Source organism: Osmerus eperlanus, chromosome 17 (genome assembly GCF_963692335.1).
Source record: "Osmerus eperlanus chromosome 17, fOsmEpe2.1, whole genome shotgun sequence".
Taxonomy (NCBI): Eukaryota; Metazoa; Chordata; class Actinopteri; order Osmeriformes; family Osmeridae; genus Osmerus; species Osmerus eperlanus.
The window spans coordinates 4,972,236-4,993,366 of NC_085034.1; the positions used below are offsets into that span (position 1 = coordinate 4,972,236).

General features: G+C 47.8%; 1 protein-coding gene across 7 annotated transcripts in view; it reads right to left on the reverse strand.

The window, feature by feature from the left end:
- Positions 1-2,104: 2,104 nt before the first annotated feature.
- Positions 2,105-21,131, reverse strand: part of magi2a (membrane associated guanylate kinase, WW and PDZ domain containing 2a) — a 54,978-nt gene continuing 35,951 nt past the window's right edge. For 2 of the 7 annotated variants that reach the window (XM_062483694.1, XM_062483698.1), the window contains 11 exons: positions 18,707-18,908; positions 16,248-16,289; positions 15,961-16,076; positions 15,419-15,611; positions 13,815-14,078; positions 13,043-13,228; positions 12,271-12,532; positions 11,073-11,304; positions 10,682-10,825; positions 8,211-8,349; positions 2,105-5,736 (listed from right to left, as the gene is read on the reverse strand). In XM_062483694.1, the coding sequence (XP_062339678.1) occupies positions 4,931-5,736; positions 8,211-8,349; positions 10,682-10,825; positions 11,073-11,304; positions 12,271-12,532; positions 13,043-13,228; positions 13,815-14,078; positions 15,419-15,611; positions 15,961-16,076; positions 16,248-16,289; positions 18,707-18,908 (2,586 nt within the window). In that variant the 3' untranslated portion in view covers positions 2,105-4,930. Of the gene's footprint in view, positions 5,737-7,685; positions 7,797-8,210; positions 8,350-10,681; positions 10,826-11,072; positions 11,305-12,270; positions 12,533-13,042; positions 13,229-13,814; positions 14,079-15,418; positions 15,612-15,960; positions 16,077-16,247; positions 16,290-18,706; positions 18,909-21,131 lie in introns of all 7 variants that reach the window. The other 5 variants (XM_062483700.1, XM_062483697.1, XM_062483699.1 and 2 more) reach the window with 5 other exon arrangements.

A 21,131-nucleotide genomic window follows, 5' to 3' on the forward strand; every position in this document is an offset into this window, starting at 1 on the left:
TTTTATAGATAAGACACTATTTCTGAGAGGAAGGTCTTTGACACACATTTATGTTAGTGGTAAAAGTCTTCTATCAATTTCCCACCTTTCATAGTTTGCAAGGGAGTGGTGTGATCTCAAAGGTACAGACAGAATGGAAAAGGGCAAGACCATTCATCATCGCCTCACATGGTTTGGAGTGAGAGACGACTCCACTCTCAGTCATCCAAGGGAGGTGCTGGGAGAGAACCTTGGAGTTTCTAAACAGGCTTTGCATTATCTCTTGTTGAAAAAGCATTATCGAAAAAAAGATTTGGTGTACTGTACATACCATTCCTAAGCTTCTGGTATCTCTCTTTTATATTATTGGTCATTTCGGCGTAGTTTTTTTTTGATAGTGACAGTTTGTAGTGAGAGAGTGGAATGGAAAAAGAGAGGGGATGACATGCAGCAAATTGAATAGAAGCCCAGAGCGCTGTGGTAAGGACTTAGCCTACGTGGTATGCATTCTACCAGGTGAGCCACCAGGATGCACCCTGCTTTTAGTATCTCTCATGCCAACAACAATCTCTCATGCCATCAACAACAAGAAAGCACCCTAGCTGCATTCTTATGTCACACAAACATTCATTTCAAGATTTGATCTTTATCCTTTCTTTTAAGTTTCTCCTCTCGCAAACAAGAGCGTGTTCACAAGGACTACAAGAGGATGGTTAGTTGGCTTGTCATTGTGTCATTGTCTCTGTGGAAACAGTATTGCAGCCAAGGATTTATTTTCTCTTCAGCAGAGATCCACAGCAGCAGCCCCACCCAGCTCCAGCCTCAATCCCAGCTCCAGCCCCAGCCTCGATCCCAGCTCCAGCCCCAGCCTCGATCCCAGCCCCAGCCCCAGCCTCGCTCCCACTTCCCCAGCCCCAGCCTCGATCTCAGCCCCAGCCCCAGCCTCGCTCCCACCTCTCCAGCCCCAGCTTCGCTCCCACCTCCCCAGCCTCTGTCTGTCTGGACGCTGTAGTGCTCTTGCTGTTATCTCCTCTGCTCAGTGTCTGTCGGACACACTCACTGCTCTGCATACATATCCCTCATTAGGCCTCTGCAGTAATGAGGAGGGGAAGACTGCTACCCTGCTTGCTTACTCCAGGCGACAGACAGAGCCTGCTAGTCTGCACCAGATATTCAAAGTAATCCAGCAACAACTTAAAACCAGACTAACATGAACGTGTTAGAAACCTAAACAAAGATCCTTTGGAATATACAACTACTACCTACTACTCGTTCCCTCTAGCTGCTTTGAATCGCTGGATGAGAAGTAGAATGAAAGATGTCTGGATGAACAAACCAAAAGCAGCACCCGTGGTGATAAGCAACGTGTTCTCTCCTTATGAAGATTAAAGAGGCTCCGAGCGGGACCAGTTAGTGGGTACAGACAGACAGAGACAGCAGTAATGTCTGGGACCAACAAAACAAGGTTGGGACATTCCTTATCCAAACCTGCTCCACTCTCGCTGGTAGAACAAGAAACAGGAAGATGTGTTTTTTGATCGTATCACGTCTGTTTAGGTTACAATGCATCAGTCAGAGAGATTAACCTGGAGTTCCAGTTGTGATGAACGCAGAGATATGCAGTATTCTGTGTCTCTCTTTATTGTATCTGGGGTCTGAATATCTTGATCAAGGCTGACCTTCAAGAACAGTTTCAATATTGCTAAGATTGGTCTCCTGAAGGGAAGCTATACATTTATGTAACTATGTTGTAGTTTAGAATGAAATGTGGTTTGGTTGATTAAATCCCTTACCTAGAACAATCATCAAAGTACAAAAGATTTATAACATAGTTTTGCGTTGAAGAAATACTATTTCAGGGAATTTATGTAAGAAAAAAAAAATCGGTTATGAAACACTGCAAAAAACACATGTAAGTCTATATCGCCCCCTCATGGACAACATGAGAAGGTGCACAAATATTATATCCACAAAACTTTCCATGAACAAATTAAGGCCAAAATTTGTATTTATATATATATTTATATATATATATATATATATATATATATATATATATATAAATAGCTTATCTATCATGACACAATGTTAGACATAAACCCCCAAAAATCATATCACTATTATCCTTTTACACTGCGTCAAGATTTTATTTGACAGCATTTCAGAATATCATACAGTAAACAAGATTTCTGCAAAAGTTAATATATCCATAGTGTTGCATTTCATAAAAATAGTTGCTCACTTACAGTCTTTGTGACTATCAGTAATACATAGAGAGACAGCTGTACAAGATCAACACAGCGCTAACACTACACAGTGATACCCAGCTGCTAGGAGGAGTGTGGGGGGGGGGATAGGGGTCACATAAGTGCCGTCTTCAACACACTCACTTTGCAGATAATATATATGTGTACACATCGATCTCTTTGATTCCCATAACGTGATGTTGTGGTTGGCCTGATGGAGACAGCTCAGTGGAGGACAGTGGTGGACTGTGGAGAGAGGAAGGACACGCCTCTCTCTTCTTCATGTCCCAGACAGGGGAGAAGGCAGAGTCTAGGGGCTGGGTGCTCCATGTTCTGACCCCATTAGACACCTGTGGCCCTCACAGTAAGAAGAATTGGTCCATTGAAGCCTAAAGCTGCTACCTGTTCATCCAGAGCACAAATGTTCTTGCCAATCCTCTGTATGAGATTGTGCTTTGATCTTATTCCTCGTGTAATTACTGATTACATTGGCTCACTGAATTACTCCCCTTCCTCATTCTCCAGGCAAAGATAGATAGAGATATATAGATAGAGAGGGGGATAGATGAAGATAAATATATATTTATAATATATATATAGAGAGAGAGAAAGAGAGAGAGATCGATTGATTGAAAGTTATTGAGTGTGATCATAAGAATGATGTGATGAAAATTAGAATCGGCATCAAAAAAGAGGAGAAAGGTGTGATTACTCCCCAGTGATTTTTCCTCCCTTCCCATCAGAGAGGTTATCTCAGGTCATAACGGCCAGATCACTGTAGTCTTCCCTTGTTTCTGTGCACATTGGGTTCCTAAGAGCGACAGATGAATTAGCCTGAGGCTTAGTCATCGCACAGACAATGTGACTCAGCAGGATGTGTGTTGACTATAAGGGGAAGAGATTGGGCCTTGATGGCACTAAACTGTCAGAAAAGTTGATAAAAGGTAATTGGTAAGCAGTCTAGGAGAGAGACATACACAAATGACTGTCGCCGACTGAGAAGTCAGAATCACTTAAGCCGAGCCTGAACAAATATAGAGAATTTGTTTCTAGACTGGCGTACATGCATATGTAGAGATGAAAGAAGATGAGAGAATTTCTTCTGTAAACTGGGATCATTAGGTAAAGTTACACACTGATAGACAGATGTGAGCTATGGATTTTCTTCTGACAACCGGGACTGAGTCTCAATCTAACAATAGCCGCACTAAAATTACTAATGTCTTTTTTTGTATTTATTGTTTTTATTTCATTTTAACTTCCATACTTTCAGTTCAGTGCAGATACTTGACACCATCTTGTCTGAGATGTGCTGACACATTGTTTCCACATTAAGGTCCATAAACAGCTCTGCAACAAACACCAACATAACTCAATGGGAACTGCGACAGGCCTTCAATCTGTCTCAAATTGCACAGCTTGGTTTGTCACAAAATAAACACTGTGCCATCGGTGGGGCTGGAGACTGTACTCATTAAAGTGAAAAAAACAAACAAAAAAAACACAGGACATAAATGTACTTCATGGTACCATGTAGCTGGATACTGACGGTAATGAGATAGCAGCCTCTATCGAACCCCTCTATCATTTGTGCCCCTTTCCAGTCGTAAGGCACGCTGCCCCAATGTCCCATGAGCCTTCACTTCTTCAGGCGTCCACTGAAACAAACATCTGTAAATTGCTTTGTTTGTGAAGCACAGTGAGGGAAATGGCTTGTGACGCAGCCACAGACTGATAGCTCAAGCTCAAATGGAGCGTCCACTGCATTCTCCACTGCAGTCCACAACAGTCAGTCGTTGTGAAGTGGATCCATACACACACACACACACACACGATGTAATCAAGGTCTGGACAGGAGAATGAAGAGAAGAATGTGATGATGAACTCTGTGTTCCTTAGCTCATTTTAGCTAGCACACGCCAAGTTGCAAAACTACCATCAACCCATCAAGGTATGTTTACAGGTGATCTTATTTACACAACGTCCCACATATTCACACTCATATAATATATATCTATATTTCCATATCTTCTGATAGAATATACAAGATATTCAGTTCTGGTTCAGTCTCGTTTTAAGGCAAAGTTCCACAGATGCTTAGTAAGTACTCATGTCACCTAGTTTGTCATGTCTCTCTCTCTCTCTTCAAAAACAGGCAAGCAGTCTTCCACATTCCTTTTCATTAAAATAGACTTCGTTGTATATATAGACATACCTACTGTATTAAAAAAACTGCAGTGGCAACTGACCGTGGTTTAACCATCAGTGGTTAGATTTGCATGGAGGTCTTTTGGTTTTTCATGCTTGCCTGGGGGGGGGGGGGGGGGTTGAGGGGATGGGGGTGGGTGGGTGGGTGATTTAGCACTTCTAAAAGAAGTTCCTGTGTTCAGACACCCCGCACTACAACCAGAGAACCCTACCATGCTACACACATTCTGCTTGTTTTTTCTTCTATATTTTCTTTGTTTTCTATTCAAAGTTGATGCTCTTCCAGCTCTTAAGGTGGTGGGTGTAAAATATCTCTCAAAATAATTTAGAGTACAACAATATAAATAAAAATGGTTCTCTAAAAACGCATGGAGAGATCCCCCCCCCCCTCGCTCTTGAGGTCTGGGGGGAGACCAGGGCAGAGAGGGAGAGACAGTGGGGGGGCCCAGAGAGGTGTGACCTAGCCTGGCCTTTAGCAAGGGGGGCCAGCCACGCTGTTATCTGCTCAGAGTGGATGTGCCAGAGCGCAGTGTGCTTGGCAGCTTATCAGACCCGGGGATCTTCCAGGGCCCAGGAGAGACGGTGACCTTCCTCCCTGGTCCGCTGCCGCCGCTGCCCCCGCTGCTGGTGCTCTTGCTGGGGTGGCAGGACCGGCTCTCTCCCTGGCTCCTCTCGGGCTCCCTGGTCCAGGGATTCTCCTGGGCCAACTCTCCATGCTGTGCTGCACTGCTCTCTGGGTGGCTGCTGCTCTGGGCTCCACCACTGCTCCCATTCGAGTTAGTGTGTGAGGGCTTGGAGCCTTTAGGGGACTGGGTGAGCTCTTTCTTCCCAGTGAGGTGGCTGCTCTCTCCGGCCTTCCTCTCCTTGGATCTCCCCCTAGAGCTCTTGGAGGGCCTGGGCTCCCCCGGCTGCTCCCCTCCCCTCCCCCCTCCCCTCCCCCCTAGCCCCCCCTCGGTGGCGGGCTGACCCTTCGGACCGCTGCCTCGGCGGGTGGACCTGCCACCCTCCTTCTGCTTGGCCCGGCTGCTCCCATTGGGCGGGCCGGCCGCCCTCCTCCCCTGACCGGTCTTATTCGGATTTAGCGGCTCGGCCTTGCAGGGGCTCTGGGAGCGCTCCGTCTTGCTCTCTGGCATCGTCGGCCCGGCAGGATCCCGCTGAACCTCCAGGGGCGCCTGGTGAGCCGGGTCTGAGGACGGGGTCAGATGAGATGATGGCGATGGCATGGACAGGCTGTCAAGGGGCAGGGCTACTTCCGACAGGCTTGGGGAGGCTGTAGGGTGAGCATCCCAAGGGGAGGGACTGTCTGCTGGGACCAATAGACACACAGTTAGAGGTGGGAGAGGACACAATTTTGACAATTCATCAAACACTATGTTTTACATATTCTGTTTTTAAAAACCACACAACAAACATGCTATTCCTTGATGTAAGGAGGTCAGAGCGGCAAATGAGAAACCAAAGCTTCACAGTTCACGTACGGTACGTCACACAACAACTTTTCTGCAGAATAAATCTAGGCTCTCTCACTCTATCTAAAGCCCCAGACCATAAGGACCATAAGGCCAGGGAACAGAAAATCGAAAACAGGTTTAATGGAATGGATGATGTGCTAAATAAAGTGCTGCTTTATCCTGGTAGAAAACCTGTGGGTCTGCTACTCTCCCTGGCACTGGGGCCTTCAGTAACTAACCACCGCAGCAGCTGAATCCAAGCCCTCAGTTCCCTGGAGACTACTGTGCTCACCACGCCTGTTAGCTCCCCTCTCTGCACTGCAGAGCCTCTCTTCCAGGGTTATCATTCCTTATCAATAAAGTGGGCAGGGGGCATAGGTCAAGGGTCATTATAAGAGGAGTCGGAAGGGCTAGTGTTTGGAGTTCTCACTGTAGCTGGCAGTCCGCGATGGCACCTGGTGCTTTCTAGAACGCTGGAATTTCACACTGACTTATCCCTGCCAGCCCTCAGCCTCTGCTCGGCACATCGAAGTGACATCCTGCCTCCTGTGGCCACGACGTGGCCCAATGAGATTGTGTGTGTCTGCGTCTGTGTGTGCCTGTTTGTGTGCGCATACGTGCCTGCATGCGTGTACGTGTGTTTACGTGTGTGTGCGTGTGTGTGTGTAAGAGCGGCCTGTGATCGTCACACGCTGAGCTAATGCCTCCTGTCACCTCACATACTGCTCTGGTCTTCTAAAGGGCGCCGCTGCGCAGATAACTGCCTGTGCTCCTTCATAAAGTGTACAGCACATGCTGCCTCGTTCCCAATGCACAACACACACAAACAAACACCCACACACAAACGATATCCAGCACACAAAAAACCCATTGCTGTTGCTTTTAAAACTGATCAGCATGCAAAGTGTTCCCAATGAACAGACTGCGGCCACTGTTGCAACATACAGAACTGTTAACACTCCCACTTTGCAAATAAACATTTATTTTCCAATAAAAAGGCAATAAAACACGGAAAACATGCATTTTACGTAAGCTATTCTGGTTTTATGTACAGTAACTGTTCTGGGCCAGAACACACACACATGGGGTTGATATGACAAATGATGTCGAGTGATTAAATATTTTGTCCTCTGGCTGACCGCACTCCAGTCCCTCTGGTCCTATATCACAGCTTTATATCTGTCTGGGAAGGTATTACAGAGACTGAGAGAATGACAGGGAAAGAAATAGAGCTAAACCCTTGTCACAACAGGCTCTGGAATAAGTGAGTGAATGAAAGAGAGATAGAAGGATTAAAAAGAGAGAAAGAGGGGTAGAAAGAGAGATAGAGGGAGATCAATTTATGAAGGTGGCTGTATATTACTGAACTGTACAATCATCTGTATATTACAAGGGGAAGGGGGGGGGGGGGGGGCTTCAGCACTGGATGTGACTCACTGCCATGGCCGTGTGTGTGTGTGTGTGCATGTATGTTTACACATTATGGTTTAATGACTATTCCCCCGAGCTGGTGAAGAGTCATAAAGAAGGTCCTCTAGATTCAGCTGGCTCCATGCTGGGCTGTCCTGAGGGATATATCTGCTGCCATGATTGATCCTCAGAGGACACTGAGGCTGAACATGTACTGCTACATCCTTTGTAATGGATCAGTGTGTCAAAGACTTCAATAGGGCCTTCCTAAGTCTATGACTAGGCATTGCTAGTTCCAGCACCACACCGAATCACAGCACAACACCACACAACACACCAACAACACCCAGCACGTGACTGGTAGAAAAACACATGCAGATCTTTCACAAACCGTGTCTTTAGAGTGGCCCATTAGGAAGAAATAGGGGGAGCCATGCTTGTCACTTTTCATGCACATGGAGAGACTGGAAGGTACCATTCCTAAAGGAGGGGAAGTGACAACCTGGAGCAGTCATTAGGGTTAAACCAGAGGCCTTGAAATGGAGAGTTACACTACAGTTAGTCAAGAAACAAGAGATTTACCAGTAAAAGAGACAGTGACTTGTTAATCAGTGTATTAACGACAGATACTGTAGATAGTAAATAGACAAAGATAAGAAAGATAGAAAAAAAGAGAATATTTTCTGATTTTAAAAGCAGAGTTGTGTCAATGAATAGACTCAACAAGAGATGGACAGCAAGAGACAAATAATTAAGAAACTCAGTAAGCAAGAGACATACATAGAAATGAATGGTCCTGATATTAAGAAGTTACTGATTCCAAGTTAGACTGAGTACTGTGAGAGTTACATGAACTGTGTAAGGCTTATCCTGGGGGTTGGGGAGGGAGAGAGAGACTAGTTTTGATTACACCCACCATATTCTGGGACCTGCCCTGTGCCCCTCTTCAGGAGCAGACGAACACGACGCCCCCCTGATTTGATGAGCTCGATGGCCCGGGCGTGAGTCATGTCTCTGGTGGTCTCACCGTTGATCTCTATGATCTGGTCTCCCACCTAAGTAGACATAGAGAGAGGGAGAGGGAAAACGAAGAGAGAGAGAGAGGGAGAGAGAGGGAGGGAGGGAGGAAAAGAGAAAGAATGAGAGCGTGGGAAATAAGACAGAAAGAGATAGAGAGAGGGAGAGACAGAGGGAGAAGAATAGAGATAGAGAGAGAGAGAGACGCAAGAAAGAAATTGAGAGACAAAGAGAAAAAGAAAAAATAATGTTTTCTACCACCAAATCATAGGATGACAAATACATGTGAGGATCTCCAACCAAGAGCTACTCGGTCAGCCCAATGTGTGATGAGATCACCAGCCTGCAAACAGATGAGCAAATTACAGAGGTGCTTGCAACTTAAAGTACTGGGTGAATTATCTCCAGGCAGGTTTGGAGACGTGCACACCCACCACATATTAAGCATAAAAATAACAAGCTTCATTTATTGTGGATGGCAATTTATTAGGATCAATACGGACCCATAATTCAAACAGGACCTATCAGCCAGTGTAAAGCTCTAATCAGCATTACCACCCATGAATTGAATGTCAGTTGTAATTAATTTCAGACGCAAATTTGTCCCGTCATTCCAATGGAATTATGACAGACTTTGCTGTAGGGGTTTTGCGTTCAAGAAAGAAACCCTCCTGAATACCAATGTCTGGCTCTGAAGCAGCCCAGAAGCCCTGAACTCAACATGCCGGCCGGCCTAAATGTCAGTAAGTTAATCTTCATACTTAACAGGACCTCACTTCCCAGGTCAGGACCCGTCTTGGACTGCATGTGTAAGGTTCAAAGGCCCTTCACTCCTCTCTTGGCTACCATCAGATGTGAGACATTAAACTAGGTTTATCTAACAGCGCAAGAAAGGACAATGTGAAGACATAGTTTGAGACTATCGATGTTAAAAGGGTAAGTATGTGTTAATCCAACTCCATGGACTTCTCAGAGGTTTCTCCCTCCAGCAGCACCACCTCCTCTTTAGACAGCCCCGAGCCCAGCCCAGCTGACCCAGTCTGTGATGTTTAGTGAGGTGACTCAAAGGAATCGGAGCAGTGACTTAACCACCTGAGACGGCCAGTCTGGGCCCGTTCACTCCTGTGTTGCTGTTTGATGATCCTAACTCCTTACCTCAGCTGAGCCATTCATCTGGCAGGGATCAAGGGTCACACTGCCTTGTGAACACAGCTGGAGCGCGGCTCTGTCCGCTATTAGGAACAGAATTAATCATCCCTCCGGTGTTGAGACAAGGCTCAAAGACAGAAAGAGAGAGAGCGAGAAGGAGAGATAGAGAGAGAGAGAGAGAGAGAGAGAGAGAGAGAGAGAGAGAGAGAGAGAGAGAGAAGGAGAAAGGCGGAAAGAAAGAGAAAGGGGTGCATTTCCATCCCTCATTCCCAGTTGGCTAACCTCGGCAACGAGCCTGCCGAGCAGCGTTTACCTCACCGTGGTGGCAGGAGAGGCACGGCTCCCCTGGGGCATTTCAAACACATTATCTGTGACAGGTTCATTCCAGATAAGAAATGTACAGCAGGACCATGCTATCCGCCAACGACGGAAGGATTTGGGGAGGAAAGGGGAAACGAAAGACAGGAAGGGAGGGAGAGAAAGGGATAGAGAGAGAGAGAGAGAGAGAGAGAGGGATAAAGAGAGGCAGAGGGAAAGAGAAAGAGAGAGGGGTTTGACAGTATGGAGATATACTAGATACATCAGAAGATATGGAGAGGCGCAGTGACAGCCCGGACCTTTAATCTACTTCTCGGTATTGGTGAGGCTAAGTGAGATATCCATATTTTTTGCCGGCAATAAAGTGCAATAAAGTGTTCACAGCGTGACAGAATGAAAGGAATGCGAGTGGAAGAAGAAGAGTGTGGAAGGAGGGAGAATTGAAAGCCTGCCATCCTAAATTTGTAGAGTAATGCATTTTAACCTAACTTCGGAAAAGGCCTCATTCCACAGACAATGATAGCTGGATCTATCTCTGCAGAAAGCAGTAAAGACAGTACTATTCCTACCAAACATAAAGAAGCATGGCTAGTTCAAGCAGACCTGCTCCATCTGAACACTCATGTATTTTTGATAACTAAGTTGAGAGGGGTTTCTGCAGCAACTCATCAGGAATCATAACAACATAAATCCTTCACACACTCAGGGGACATCCCTCTCTCAATCATTTTACATGACGCAGATTAGTTTCATACAGGGCTTAAAATTATAATTGCAATCTGAGATAATCATCTGACTATTACAGTGAGAATCCCCAAATGATTTCAATGAGTTTGGGAACTAGCTGAGTGCACTGAGAAAAAGTGAAAGACCATAGGGTTAGGGTTACATCATCAGACTTACTCTCATTCGCCCGTTGCGGATGGCAGGACCGTCTTCCGCCAATCGCAGGACAAAAAGGTCCATCTTGTACTCCCGCCCCCCACGGATGCTGAAGCCAAAGCCCTTCATGCTCTTCTCCAGCTCCACAGTGAAAAAGTCAAAGTCCTGATGCAGTCAGACAACAAGGAGTACAAAACCATGGGGAGGCTAAACATGTTAGCAGCCATGAGATCATTGTTGGTCTTACAAAAACGTACAACAGGTCCAAGCAAGAGATATTCATCTCAAAATGGCAGTACCTCTACCTACAGACATGAACTATAGCCTTCATTTTGAGCACACAAACATGTACAACTTGGTATATGGGATCATCCCCAATCCTGGGTTAGTATTTAGTAGGAATGGGATGTACCTGTAGTTGTATCTGTGGCTGTCTGTAGTCAGGCATGGGAAACTGCCTGGGGTCTGTGGACAGCTGTCTGTAGTCCATCAGAGGGGGGTGTCTGTAGTCCAGTGTGGGCGGCTGGCGGTAGTCCGCTACCGGTGGGTGTCTGTAATCCACCGGAGGCTGTCGGTAGTCGGTAAACGGAGGCTGCCGAATGTCTGGTTTCACATCCTGTCTGGCTTTGACCTCTGATCTGTAACTGTCAAACCAGTTGGAGTGAAGACAGTAGTCTGAGGGAAACAGTTCAGCTTTCCCACTAAGTTGTCAGAGTTTCACATGGAAACGTCCCCTGAGAGGAGGGAGGGGGGTTCAGGGGACGGTGAAGGTGATCCTAAATAAAAGGCTGATCGGTGCCAATCTCGCTCGCCTGTCATTAATAGATTGGTTGTTCCAGTCTCACTGCCTTTGTACAGGGTCCCAGTAGTAGATAAAACATTCGATTTTCTCGCCACATGAAATGTTGATGTAAAACAAGTCCTTCATAGAGTGTCAATTCATACAGCATGACTGAGTACTAAGATATTTAGAATTTCTGTAAAGCAGGAAAAAAGGCAAATGACACCGCACATTTTGGGGCCCCTGCGGAGCTCACTAAAATATTAATTCTACGTCTATAAAGAAGCTATTTACTTAAATTATTCAGCGGCCCATAAGAGTAAAGTGATGTTATACAACAACCAATGAAGACACAGCTAGGAGAGAGGGAGAAAGAAGAAACTGCATAGAAGGAGTAAGAGAGTCAGAGGAGGAGGAAGAGAGAGGAAGACAGAGAAAGACAGAAAGAAAGAAAGAGAGAGATACTGGAGAGAAAGATAAAAGTGGCAGAGAGAAAGAGAGAGACGGAGCGAGAGGTAGAGAAAGGAAAAGCAAATAGGGAATCAGAGAGACAATGACTCACTCACCTGTAATCTCAAAGGAACAGTGCTCTGGCCCAGAGATAGAGAGCTAGTCTATAAAAAGACTTCACGGTATCAGAGACTGCCAGACAAACTAAGCTCTGAAGCTAACAGACAGACCCATACATAAAGCTGCCTACATCTGGATAAACTACAAACATTGCTCATCATCTGCCAACTTTTTCATGAAACTAAACTTTGGGATGCAAAGCATATTAGTAAATTGTAAATCATACAACTATTGTACAAAGAGAGTCGATATTCTTTACCTGCTGTCGTGGGTGTAGATTTGGGGCGGGGGAGCCACAGGCTGGGTGCTGGCAGGGCTCTGGTGGGTCATGGGACTGGGCTGGGTGACCATGGGGCTGGGCTGGGTGACCATGGGGCTGGGCTGGCTGGCTGGCTGGCTGGCCTCGGTCACAGCTGGGCTGGGCTGGGAGACTCCGGGGCTGGGCTGGGTCTGGGGGCTATGCTGCTGGGTCAAGGGGCTCTGCTTCTCTGAGTTGGGGGCCGAGGGAGTGCTACTAAGGTCTGAGACACACACAGAGGAACAGGAAGTCACACACAGAGGAACAGGAAGTCACACACAGAGGTACAGGAAGTCACACAGAGAGAGGAGTATTAGATTAAAACATGCACAAATAAACACACCCACACAAACACACACCTATACAAACCATGGTAAAAGCTAGACTAGAAAACACTCGCTCCCTCTCCAAGTATTGTACAAGCACTCCATGTAGCAAGAACACACACAGTGATCAAAATGCCATTACATAAGTAACCTGGCAGCCACAAACATTAGAGGGCCAGATCTCCATAGCCTGATCAGACATGGTCCTCTCAAATACACATCCAGCACTAGTTAATGGAAATATACCCTCATAAGAGAACATACATCCTAATCCTCCCCCTCACCCCAACAGCATGTGTGTGACACCCTCACAACACTGTCCGAATCTCTACGATCTCTGTTAATCAGAGACTCAGTCGGGGCTAATCTCCACGGCTCTGCTGGTGTTTGGCGTGTTCCCGTCTCACCGTCCTGTGGGATGATCTTCAGAGTGACGCTGAGGCCCGCGTCCTTGATCAGCTTGACGATGTCGGCGTGCGGCATGTTGACGATGGACTGGCTGTTGACGGCCAGGATGCGGTCGCCCACCTTCAGCTTGGCGCAGCGGTCCGCTGGACTGCCCTCGATGATGCGTCCGATCTTGTGCGGCACGGCTGGGAGTTTGACGCAGACACACACACACAGTCAAACACACACACAGGTTACCGTGTGTCTGAGATCGGACGGAGCCGACTGGCTGCTCTTCCTTTTCCTCTCGATCCGCCTCTCCCCATCCCTCTCGCTCTCCCTGCCCGTCCTGGGGCTGACGTAAGCGGGGGAGCTTTTCGCAGGAGCACGAGAGAGTCAAAGGCACGCCACAGACCTCCTAACATCTGACTGACTAACATAAGAGCCCATTCATAATTGAGATCGAGTCGTGTTAAGGAGGGAGAGTCGATACATTTTTCATTACGTCCTGACCTCTTCCTCCGGCCAATACTAGACAAATCGTTCTCTCTCATCCCCACTTACAGCTATTAAAAGGAAGCTGTGGAGCTGCGCTTCACGCATGGCCCAACAGGATTCACGCCTGGACACCGCTCTCCTACTGTGCTACGTGAGAAGAAGGAAGAGGCCCACGATGCAGGATAACCCCAACAACCTCCCCTAAACGAAAAGCAGGGAAGGGAGAGAGGGGAGGCGGACAGGTTGCTGAGGGATGGATGGATGAAGGGAGAGGAGGAGGGGGGAAGCACTCACCGACAGCGGACGGAGCCTCGGGCCTGTTGAGCGAGCTGATGATTACAAATCCGAACCCCTCGCTCTCCTTGCGGTGGATGATGACGTCACTGGGCTGCGCGTTGGGCGCCGCGCTGCCCTCCGAGGGGGCGTTGCCGGTGCTGGCGTTGGGAGGGGCAAGGCCAGCGTTGTTGGGGTAGGTCCCCGAGGTGAAGTCGCTGCGAGGGGAGCTGTGCTGGGTGGAGATGGAGCCGGGGCTGCGGCCGTTCTCGGGACAGCTCTCACCTGCAGGGGGCGATGGAGAGATGTGGAGGCGCCACTGCAGCACAACTCTTATCAATGGACAAAGACTGGCCCTGTCTTCCTGGAAGGACGAGGGTCTCTCAATGCTCTTCCACTGCTGAGGAGTTCCCATGGGCAAGTAGCTGACAATCACAGATACAAATAAGTAATGACTCAAAACCCGTAGCAGTTGAAAGGCGACATTGCGGTCGGGTCGAAAACACAGCCCACGCCGACACTAAGTGCTCGAGTTAGTGATAATGAAAAAATCTACGCAAACAAAGATGCACGTTAAGGGTTAGAGAGAACAAACGTGTCATGTTCCTGCTTAACTTGTCTCTGTGTGTGATCAAGGTTAAAAGCCGACAAGGAGAGCGGGAGAGAGAGAGAGAGAGAGAGAGAGAGGGAGAGACGGAGGAGAGAGAGGGAGGAAGGCAGAGTCTGACACCTCACAGAGTCTTCCCAGGAATCAAACGGCGTGGATAAAAGGCGGGGGCCACAGACGATGGGATGAGTCAGACAGCGCCCGCCTTTCATGCCAGGATGAGGCGGGAGGGAAGGAAGGAGGGAGGGAGGCAGGGAGAAGAGATGGAGGGAAGATAGGGGGGATAGGGAGAGGGAGGAGAGATAGAGGTAGGATAGGAGGGAGGGAGTGAGGGAGGGAGAAGAGATGGAGGGAAGATAGGGGGGATAGGGAGAGGGAGGAGAGATAGAGGTAGGATAGGAGGGAGGGAGTGAGGGAGGAGAGGAGGGATGAGGGGAGGGAGGATGGGAGGACAGGAGGGATAGAGGTTAAGAGGAGAGATGATGGGAGGGAGGAGAGATAGAAGAGAGATAGAAGAGAGATAGAGGAGAGGAGGGATGATGGGAAGAAAGAAGGGTATCGAGGTAAGGAGAAGACGAGGGATGATGGGAAGGAAGAGAAGCACTTTGGGGGCTCTGCTCCTCTTCCCAGACTCACAGGCAGACAAGCCACAAGCTGGGATGAGGGCTCTGAAAGAGAAGTATGTCTGTGTGTAAAGTGTTTGTGTGTATTGAATGTGTATGTGTGTGTAGTATGTGTGTGCTGAATCCTTCAGTCCTCAAACCACAGGACAGTCGCACAGTCTACAAGCAGACAGAAGCAGGAGAGAGGAAGTATTGGAGGAAGGAGAGAGAACAAGGGATGGATATAGAAAATAGGCTAATGAGAAAATAAGGGGAACTTGGAGTGGAAAAAAGATAACAGTGCACAACTAAATACCCCTACATATTCAACTCTCTCTGTACCAGAGAATGCTAGACTACTGACTAACTGTCATGCACACTCGCATATACACACACACACACGCGCACACACGTACCTGGCGCCTGTAGTCTCCTCCGGATGGTGAGGTTGACCTGGCCGTTGCGGGCTGCTCCGTGCATCAGGTCGATGACGTAGCGATGCGGCTTCCCTGCCACGGGGATGCCGTCGACGAAGATCAGCTCGTCTCCCGGCCGCAGGCGACCATCGCGGTCCGCTGGACTCTTCTCGATGATCGCCCCAATCAGGATCTGAAAGCCAGAGGGGCTCAAAAGTTAACAGGGTTGAGAGGTCAAAACCCTGGATTTAGTGTTTGATGCCGTGTATTAGGGTGCCATAGGAACATGTGAGAGAGTTATTATTCTGTTAATTCACAAAAGAACTTCATGCAGATGATGTGTGCGTGCTGTGCGCTGAACACAGTGGTTGTTAATAGTCGTGTGGCGGAGCGTTTGCTTCCTCGGCAGACGGTGGCCCACACAGATCTGCCAGGGATGTCATTCTCTCAGTCAGGCAAGGTATAAGAGGGGGGGGTTAGGTGTTTGTGTAGTGGGTTAGAGAAGTAGAAATGACAGGGTTCCACGCCCATCCCATACGAGCCTTCTCACGCGTGTCCGGACTCACAGGCTGCCCTGCCTCATCCCCCCCCAGGATACGGAAGCCAAAACCGGACTTTTGCCTGCGCAGGTGGACCTCCACCTCCTGGTACTCAGCACCTGGGGGGGGGACGGGGGGGGGACCATGACACACACACACACACACATTACTCTTACATGATGCACTCTCTGCTGTTTTCTACTCTGTTCCCTTCTGTTGTGTTTCTGGTTTTCAATACTATGCTGAAAGGTTAAATCCATGAAAGGTTCTCCATTGGAGGCTACCCTTACCTGGGCCGTCCCCTGGGAAGGGAGTCCGTGGTTGGCCAGGTTCTGGATAGGGGGAAGGGATTGAGGAAACACCCTTAAACAATAATAATAGTAAACCTAGCACACACACACACTTCCACGTGCATATGCACACACACACACACACACACCTCCAAGTGCATAAGCACACACACAGAAACACACATACTTACAGTAAAGACTGTGTCAGGATTGTGAGCTAGATAAAACCCTCGCCTCAGCAGTATGTCTAAGCGGAGTTCTCACATCATCCATTATCAGGGCCAGAAGTGCTTACGGGTGTAATAGACCCATCTTTTTATTTACAGTACGCAGGGGGTAACAGACACTCATCTGCAATCAAAGAGGTTCACTGATTCACTGAAAACCCATGATTTGTAGCATAGTGATAATCATTAGCCAGTAAAACCTTCCTATTAAAGGATTAAATAGACTGGAACAGTGTCTGTATAGTAAATGAGGAATAGGTTTTGGAGCTATTGTAACCACTAGGAGGAATGTCCCTTGGGGCTCAGAGATAAGAGAAAATAAAACACAAAACGTTACATGCAGTAAAGGATGACTGAATTTTTTTTTTACCACAGAACCCATACAGCCTTTCAGTTAATTTTTGATTTGATTAATTATGCAGGAGAAATTCCTTAAACTCTCAAATATGTTGCTTCGTCATCCAGCTCTCTCACATGCAATGAATCTTGGAGGTTTTTTATGACTATTCAATCTGAGCTACATCCTATATCTGCGTTGAGAAGGTTCCGGAGACTGATCAGAGTTCATCAAGGTCACCAGCTGACCAAAACAAAGTGGGTAGAGTCGAGCATAGCCTTCCTCACACTGTCTACCCCTCCTGAACCCAGGAACCCTGAGTGGTCTGGTTGAGTGGACGATTAGCCGCTGAACGAGGGTATGGTGTCAACATGAAATGCAACACTGAACACAGAGATCCAGAGAGAGAGAGAAGGAGAGTCTGGGTGAGAGAAGGAGAGAGAGAGAGAGAGAGAGAGAGAGAGAGAGAGAGAGAGAGAGAGAGAGAGAGAGAGAGAGAGAGAGAGAGAGAGAGAGAGAGAGAGAGAGAGAGAGAGAGAGAGAGAGAGAGAGAGAGAGAAAAGCGAGTGAGGGAGAGAAGGAGAAAGACCGTGAAAGAGACTGAGGGAGAGAGATCGAGTAAGAGAGAGGGAGGGAGAAAGGAAGAGAGGGAGAGAGAGAAGGAAAAAGGAAGAGAGGGAGAGAGAGGGAGGGAGAGAGAACAAGCAAGAGCAGAGAGAGAGAGATGAAAAGAGAGAGAGAGGCTTTGATAGGGATCTTTCCTGACAGCCCTGTCCTCTTTGATAAAGGTTGCCTTACATAATTGCAGTGCACACATCTCCTAACCTCCTGTGTGAGTCCTCAGTATACACCAGGCCCACTGACAGAGACCCTACCAGAGCCAGGCAGAGCGAGGGCCGTCAGCCTGTGAACCAGCGACACCACCTCCATGTCAAACCCAAACCATCTACCCCCTAGCAGGGACTACAGCAGCAGTGACACTGTCCCGCCGAGTTAACGCCACATCTGAGTCATACATCACTTTCTACACTCAACAAGCTGTCTGAACGTTTTAAAGGTATCCTCACACACCTGCTCAAGTACCACATGACCTTCGGTAATAAACGTAAGTACGTTGTATTTTTTGATCAGCCAAACCTTTCAGTTCCAAAGGCCCAGATTTAGCTACTCAAACGAGAACTCTCCTCAAGGTAAATGTTTCAGTACAGTACTGTATAGCAGGATGGGTCTAGGTCCAAGAAACTGTTAACATGTCTGGACCATATATCACAGTGTAAGTGCTACAGTCAGACGTGCCACATAGGCCATGATACAATAACACCAACACATTACAACTGCCTCAGAGGCTGGTATCCTACAATAACTGAGATATTTATGAATTGATTCTACATTTCTCATGACTACATTTATGAGGAGTGTTAGCTGGCGTGACATCACCGGCGAGCAGAGATCCCTTCAGCCACTCCAGATCCTCTTCTCTGCTAGGAGATTGGGCCCACGTTCAAAGATATTGACACAGATTTATCTGTGATATCCTCTTAAACCATCCTCATACAAGATAATATTCTGATAAACAGATGGAAGTACGGATGTAATCAGCTGCTCTGCTACGCGTCCCACAACATCTCCTAGGATGTTTAACACAGTAGAGAGTAGCAATTGTTATTGTGGATGTTTGTGGCTCGTTGTGATTTAGGAGAAATGTTTCTATGTAGAAGAGATTTAAATGGTGTGTATGCTGGTGTGAGGATTGTGTGTGCATGCTTTAGTGTGTGCGCTGGTGTGTCTTTGGTGTGTGTTTGTATCTTCATCGCTGCACCTGTGTAGAGGAAACACACCTTTTGTCCCCCAGACACCCAGCCGGGGAAATAGTAGTGTTGTGGTACAGTACTTACGCCTACTCTCATAGATAGCCCTGGACTTCTCATAGAGGTCATAGGGGTCGGGCTTGGGCAGGCCGAAGGCCTCGGCTGAGTCTGGCACTGAGGCCCTGTGCAGGTGGTGGTTTGGGAAGGGGGCGCTGAGGGGGACAACAGGGGCAGACAGGCTGGTCTGGGGACTGCCCTGGCCCTGCTGGATGTCCCACTGCTCCAGCACCTGCAAACACATCATCATGGTTCAGTCACCGTCACCCTGCCCTCCCCAGCCCTGGTCCGCCCAGCCCTAACCTACCCCAGCATAGCCTACCCTACCCTCCTACTCCCCAACAAGGAAAGAGGACACTGGAGGGTGGTATCTCAGTCCTGATACCTTAGCGCTGGAGAGTACCCACAGGAGAGAGGGGACAGGGGTTAGGGAGTTATTAGAGGCCACAGCACTTGCCATCTCTTGTTGGCCTGATATGAGTGCACTGTGCGGCTAAACCAGAACGCCGGCTTAATTAAAAACAAAAACAAAGATGAAGGAGAGAGAAATAAAGAAGAAAACTGAAAGCAAGATGCCAGGGCTTATTAGAGCAGGTCTGGGCAGCTGAGCACACCAATTATGCAACACAAGCACAACACCTCTGGGCTTCTGCAGGGTGAGGTGGAGGGAGGGAGGAGAGAGGGAGGATGGGAGGGAGGGACGGATGGATGGAGGAAGGAGGGTAAGGGAGGGAGGGATGGAACGAGGAAGGGGAGGGAGGATTTGGGGGAGAGGGATGGATGGAGGGAGGACAGATGGAAGGAGAAGGGATGGGATGCAGGGAGGGATGGAGGTAGGAGGGGGATGGATGGATGGATGGGAGGGAGGGAGGGTGAGAGTTTGAGGAAACAGATTTGAGATGTCAGTGCGTCTCAGCCATTGGCCCAGGGCTTCTCTGACAGGAACTTTAGTGGATGCTTGAGGGACATGGCCAGAGGAAGACCTCAATCAAACAACACTCAGAGCTCTCCTCCAGTCTTTCAGATGAGCCTGCGTGTTCTAAGAATAGAGGATTCACACACAGAGTTTCTCTGTGTGTGTGTGTGTGTGTGTGAGCCTGTTTGTGTTTAATATTTTTGAGGGCTTCTTGATAAAACACAGTTTTGTCCTCAGTGACATTGTGAGAGAGCCAAACTAGCGTCAAAAGAGACTGAATTAGACTGAGACCACAAACCACTAGCTCCTTTAGTTAATTCATTTACTCTTGTATACAAGCCGTGGACTCATCTGGGTCGGCATCAAGCCTAACAATTCATAAAGCATCCTTCTGTCAGTGTTTTTGAGAACTGGAGAAGGGCCACAGGCAGTTTTGAAGACACCAGAGCTTTCTCGTTAAGTCAAAATGTCAGCCTTCGTGCACAGCCAATGAGAGTGTTGCCTGGCTCAGACCACAGTGTTGAGCTGACAGAGAAGATGGCCGTCTGAAGGGATGAGTGGCAGTGTAAATGACACGGCCATTAGAGCAGCTGCTCTCCACCCACCACCCGGACAGCCGAACCCTCAGAAATCAAGAAGGCCTTCAAGAGATGCCCCGCATATGTTTAAGCGACCGGGCAGATGTTTCCACAGAGAGAACGGCGATACAGATGAAAGGGAGGCCATGTATTAAAGTCTTCCCTCTGACTGTTTTTAGCTCCTTCTTCAAATCTGCTGCTGATCTGAGAAAATGTCTGGCCATGAAGTTTGATTGATGGAGACCTGGCTAACTGTAGGACCAAACTAAAGCACTGTCATACACTATTCCTTCTCTAACTGTTTCTCCCTCTCCTTTTTTCTCTCTCCCATTTCGCCCGATTGCTGCCAAGCCCCAGGGTTCAGTGAAGGTTTAATTAGGTGTCATTACTTTCAGGAACAACTCCGTTGCTGCAAAGATAAAACATATTTGAATAGAAGAGAGTTGAAAACTGTCGTGATTACTCAGTAAGTTGACAGACATTTTATGAGGCCTTAGTTCATATCTGTAGAGACATATTTTTTTAACTTTTGGGACAGAAAGAGAGAGCGAGAGAGAGAGAGGAAATAAAGAAAGAGGGAAGCTCCACCAGCCTTGTTGCTGACTATTCTCTGGAAGGCCAAAGTCCCCATTTATTAGCTAGACTGTGATATCTTGCATCTAGGGAACGGGGAGAATGAACAATGAAGGAGAATCCATGAGAGAGAGGAAAGAGTTACTGGGGACTGAGACCCCACAGAGGCTGTGTCCTGAGAGAGCCTGAGAGTCTGGGAGTGTGTTATGATCTGGCTCTGAAGGAATAAGTATGAGATGGCGTTCGGTGGTGGTCCGAGGGGGCCGAAAGATGCATTGGCATGGAATAAGAGTCAGACATCAGACACCCAGTCACACACACACACATGTACACGTACACACACACATGCACACACACACACACACACACACACACACACACACACACA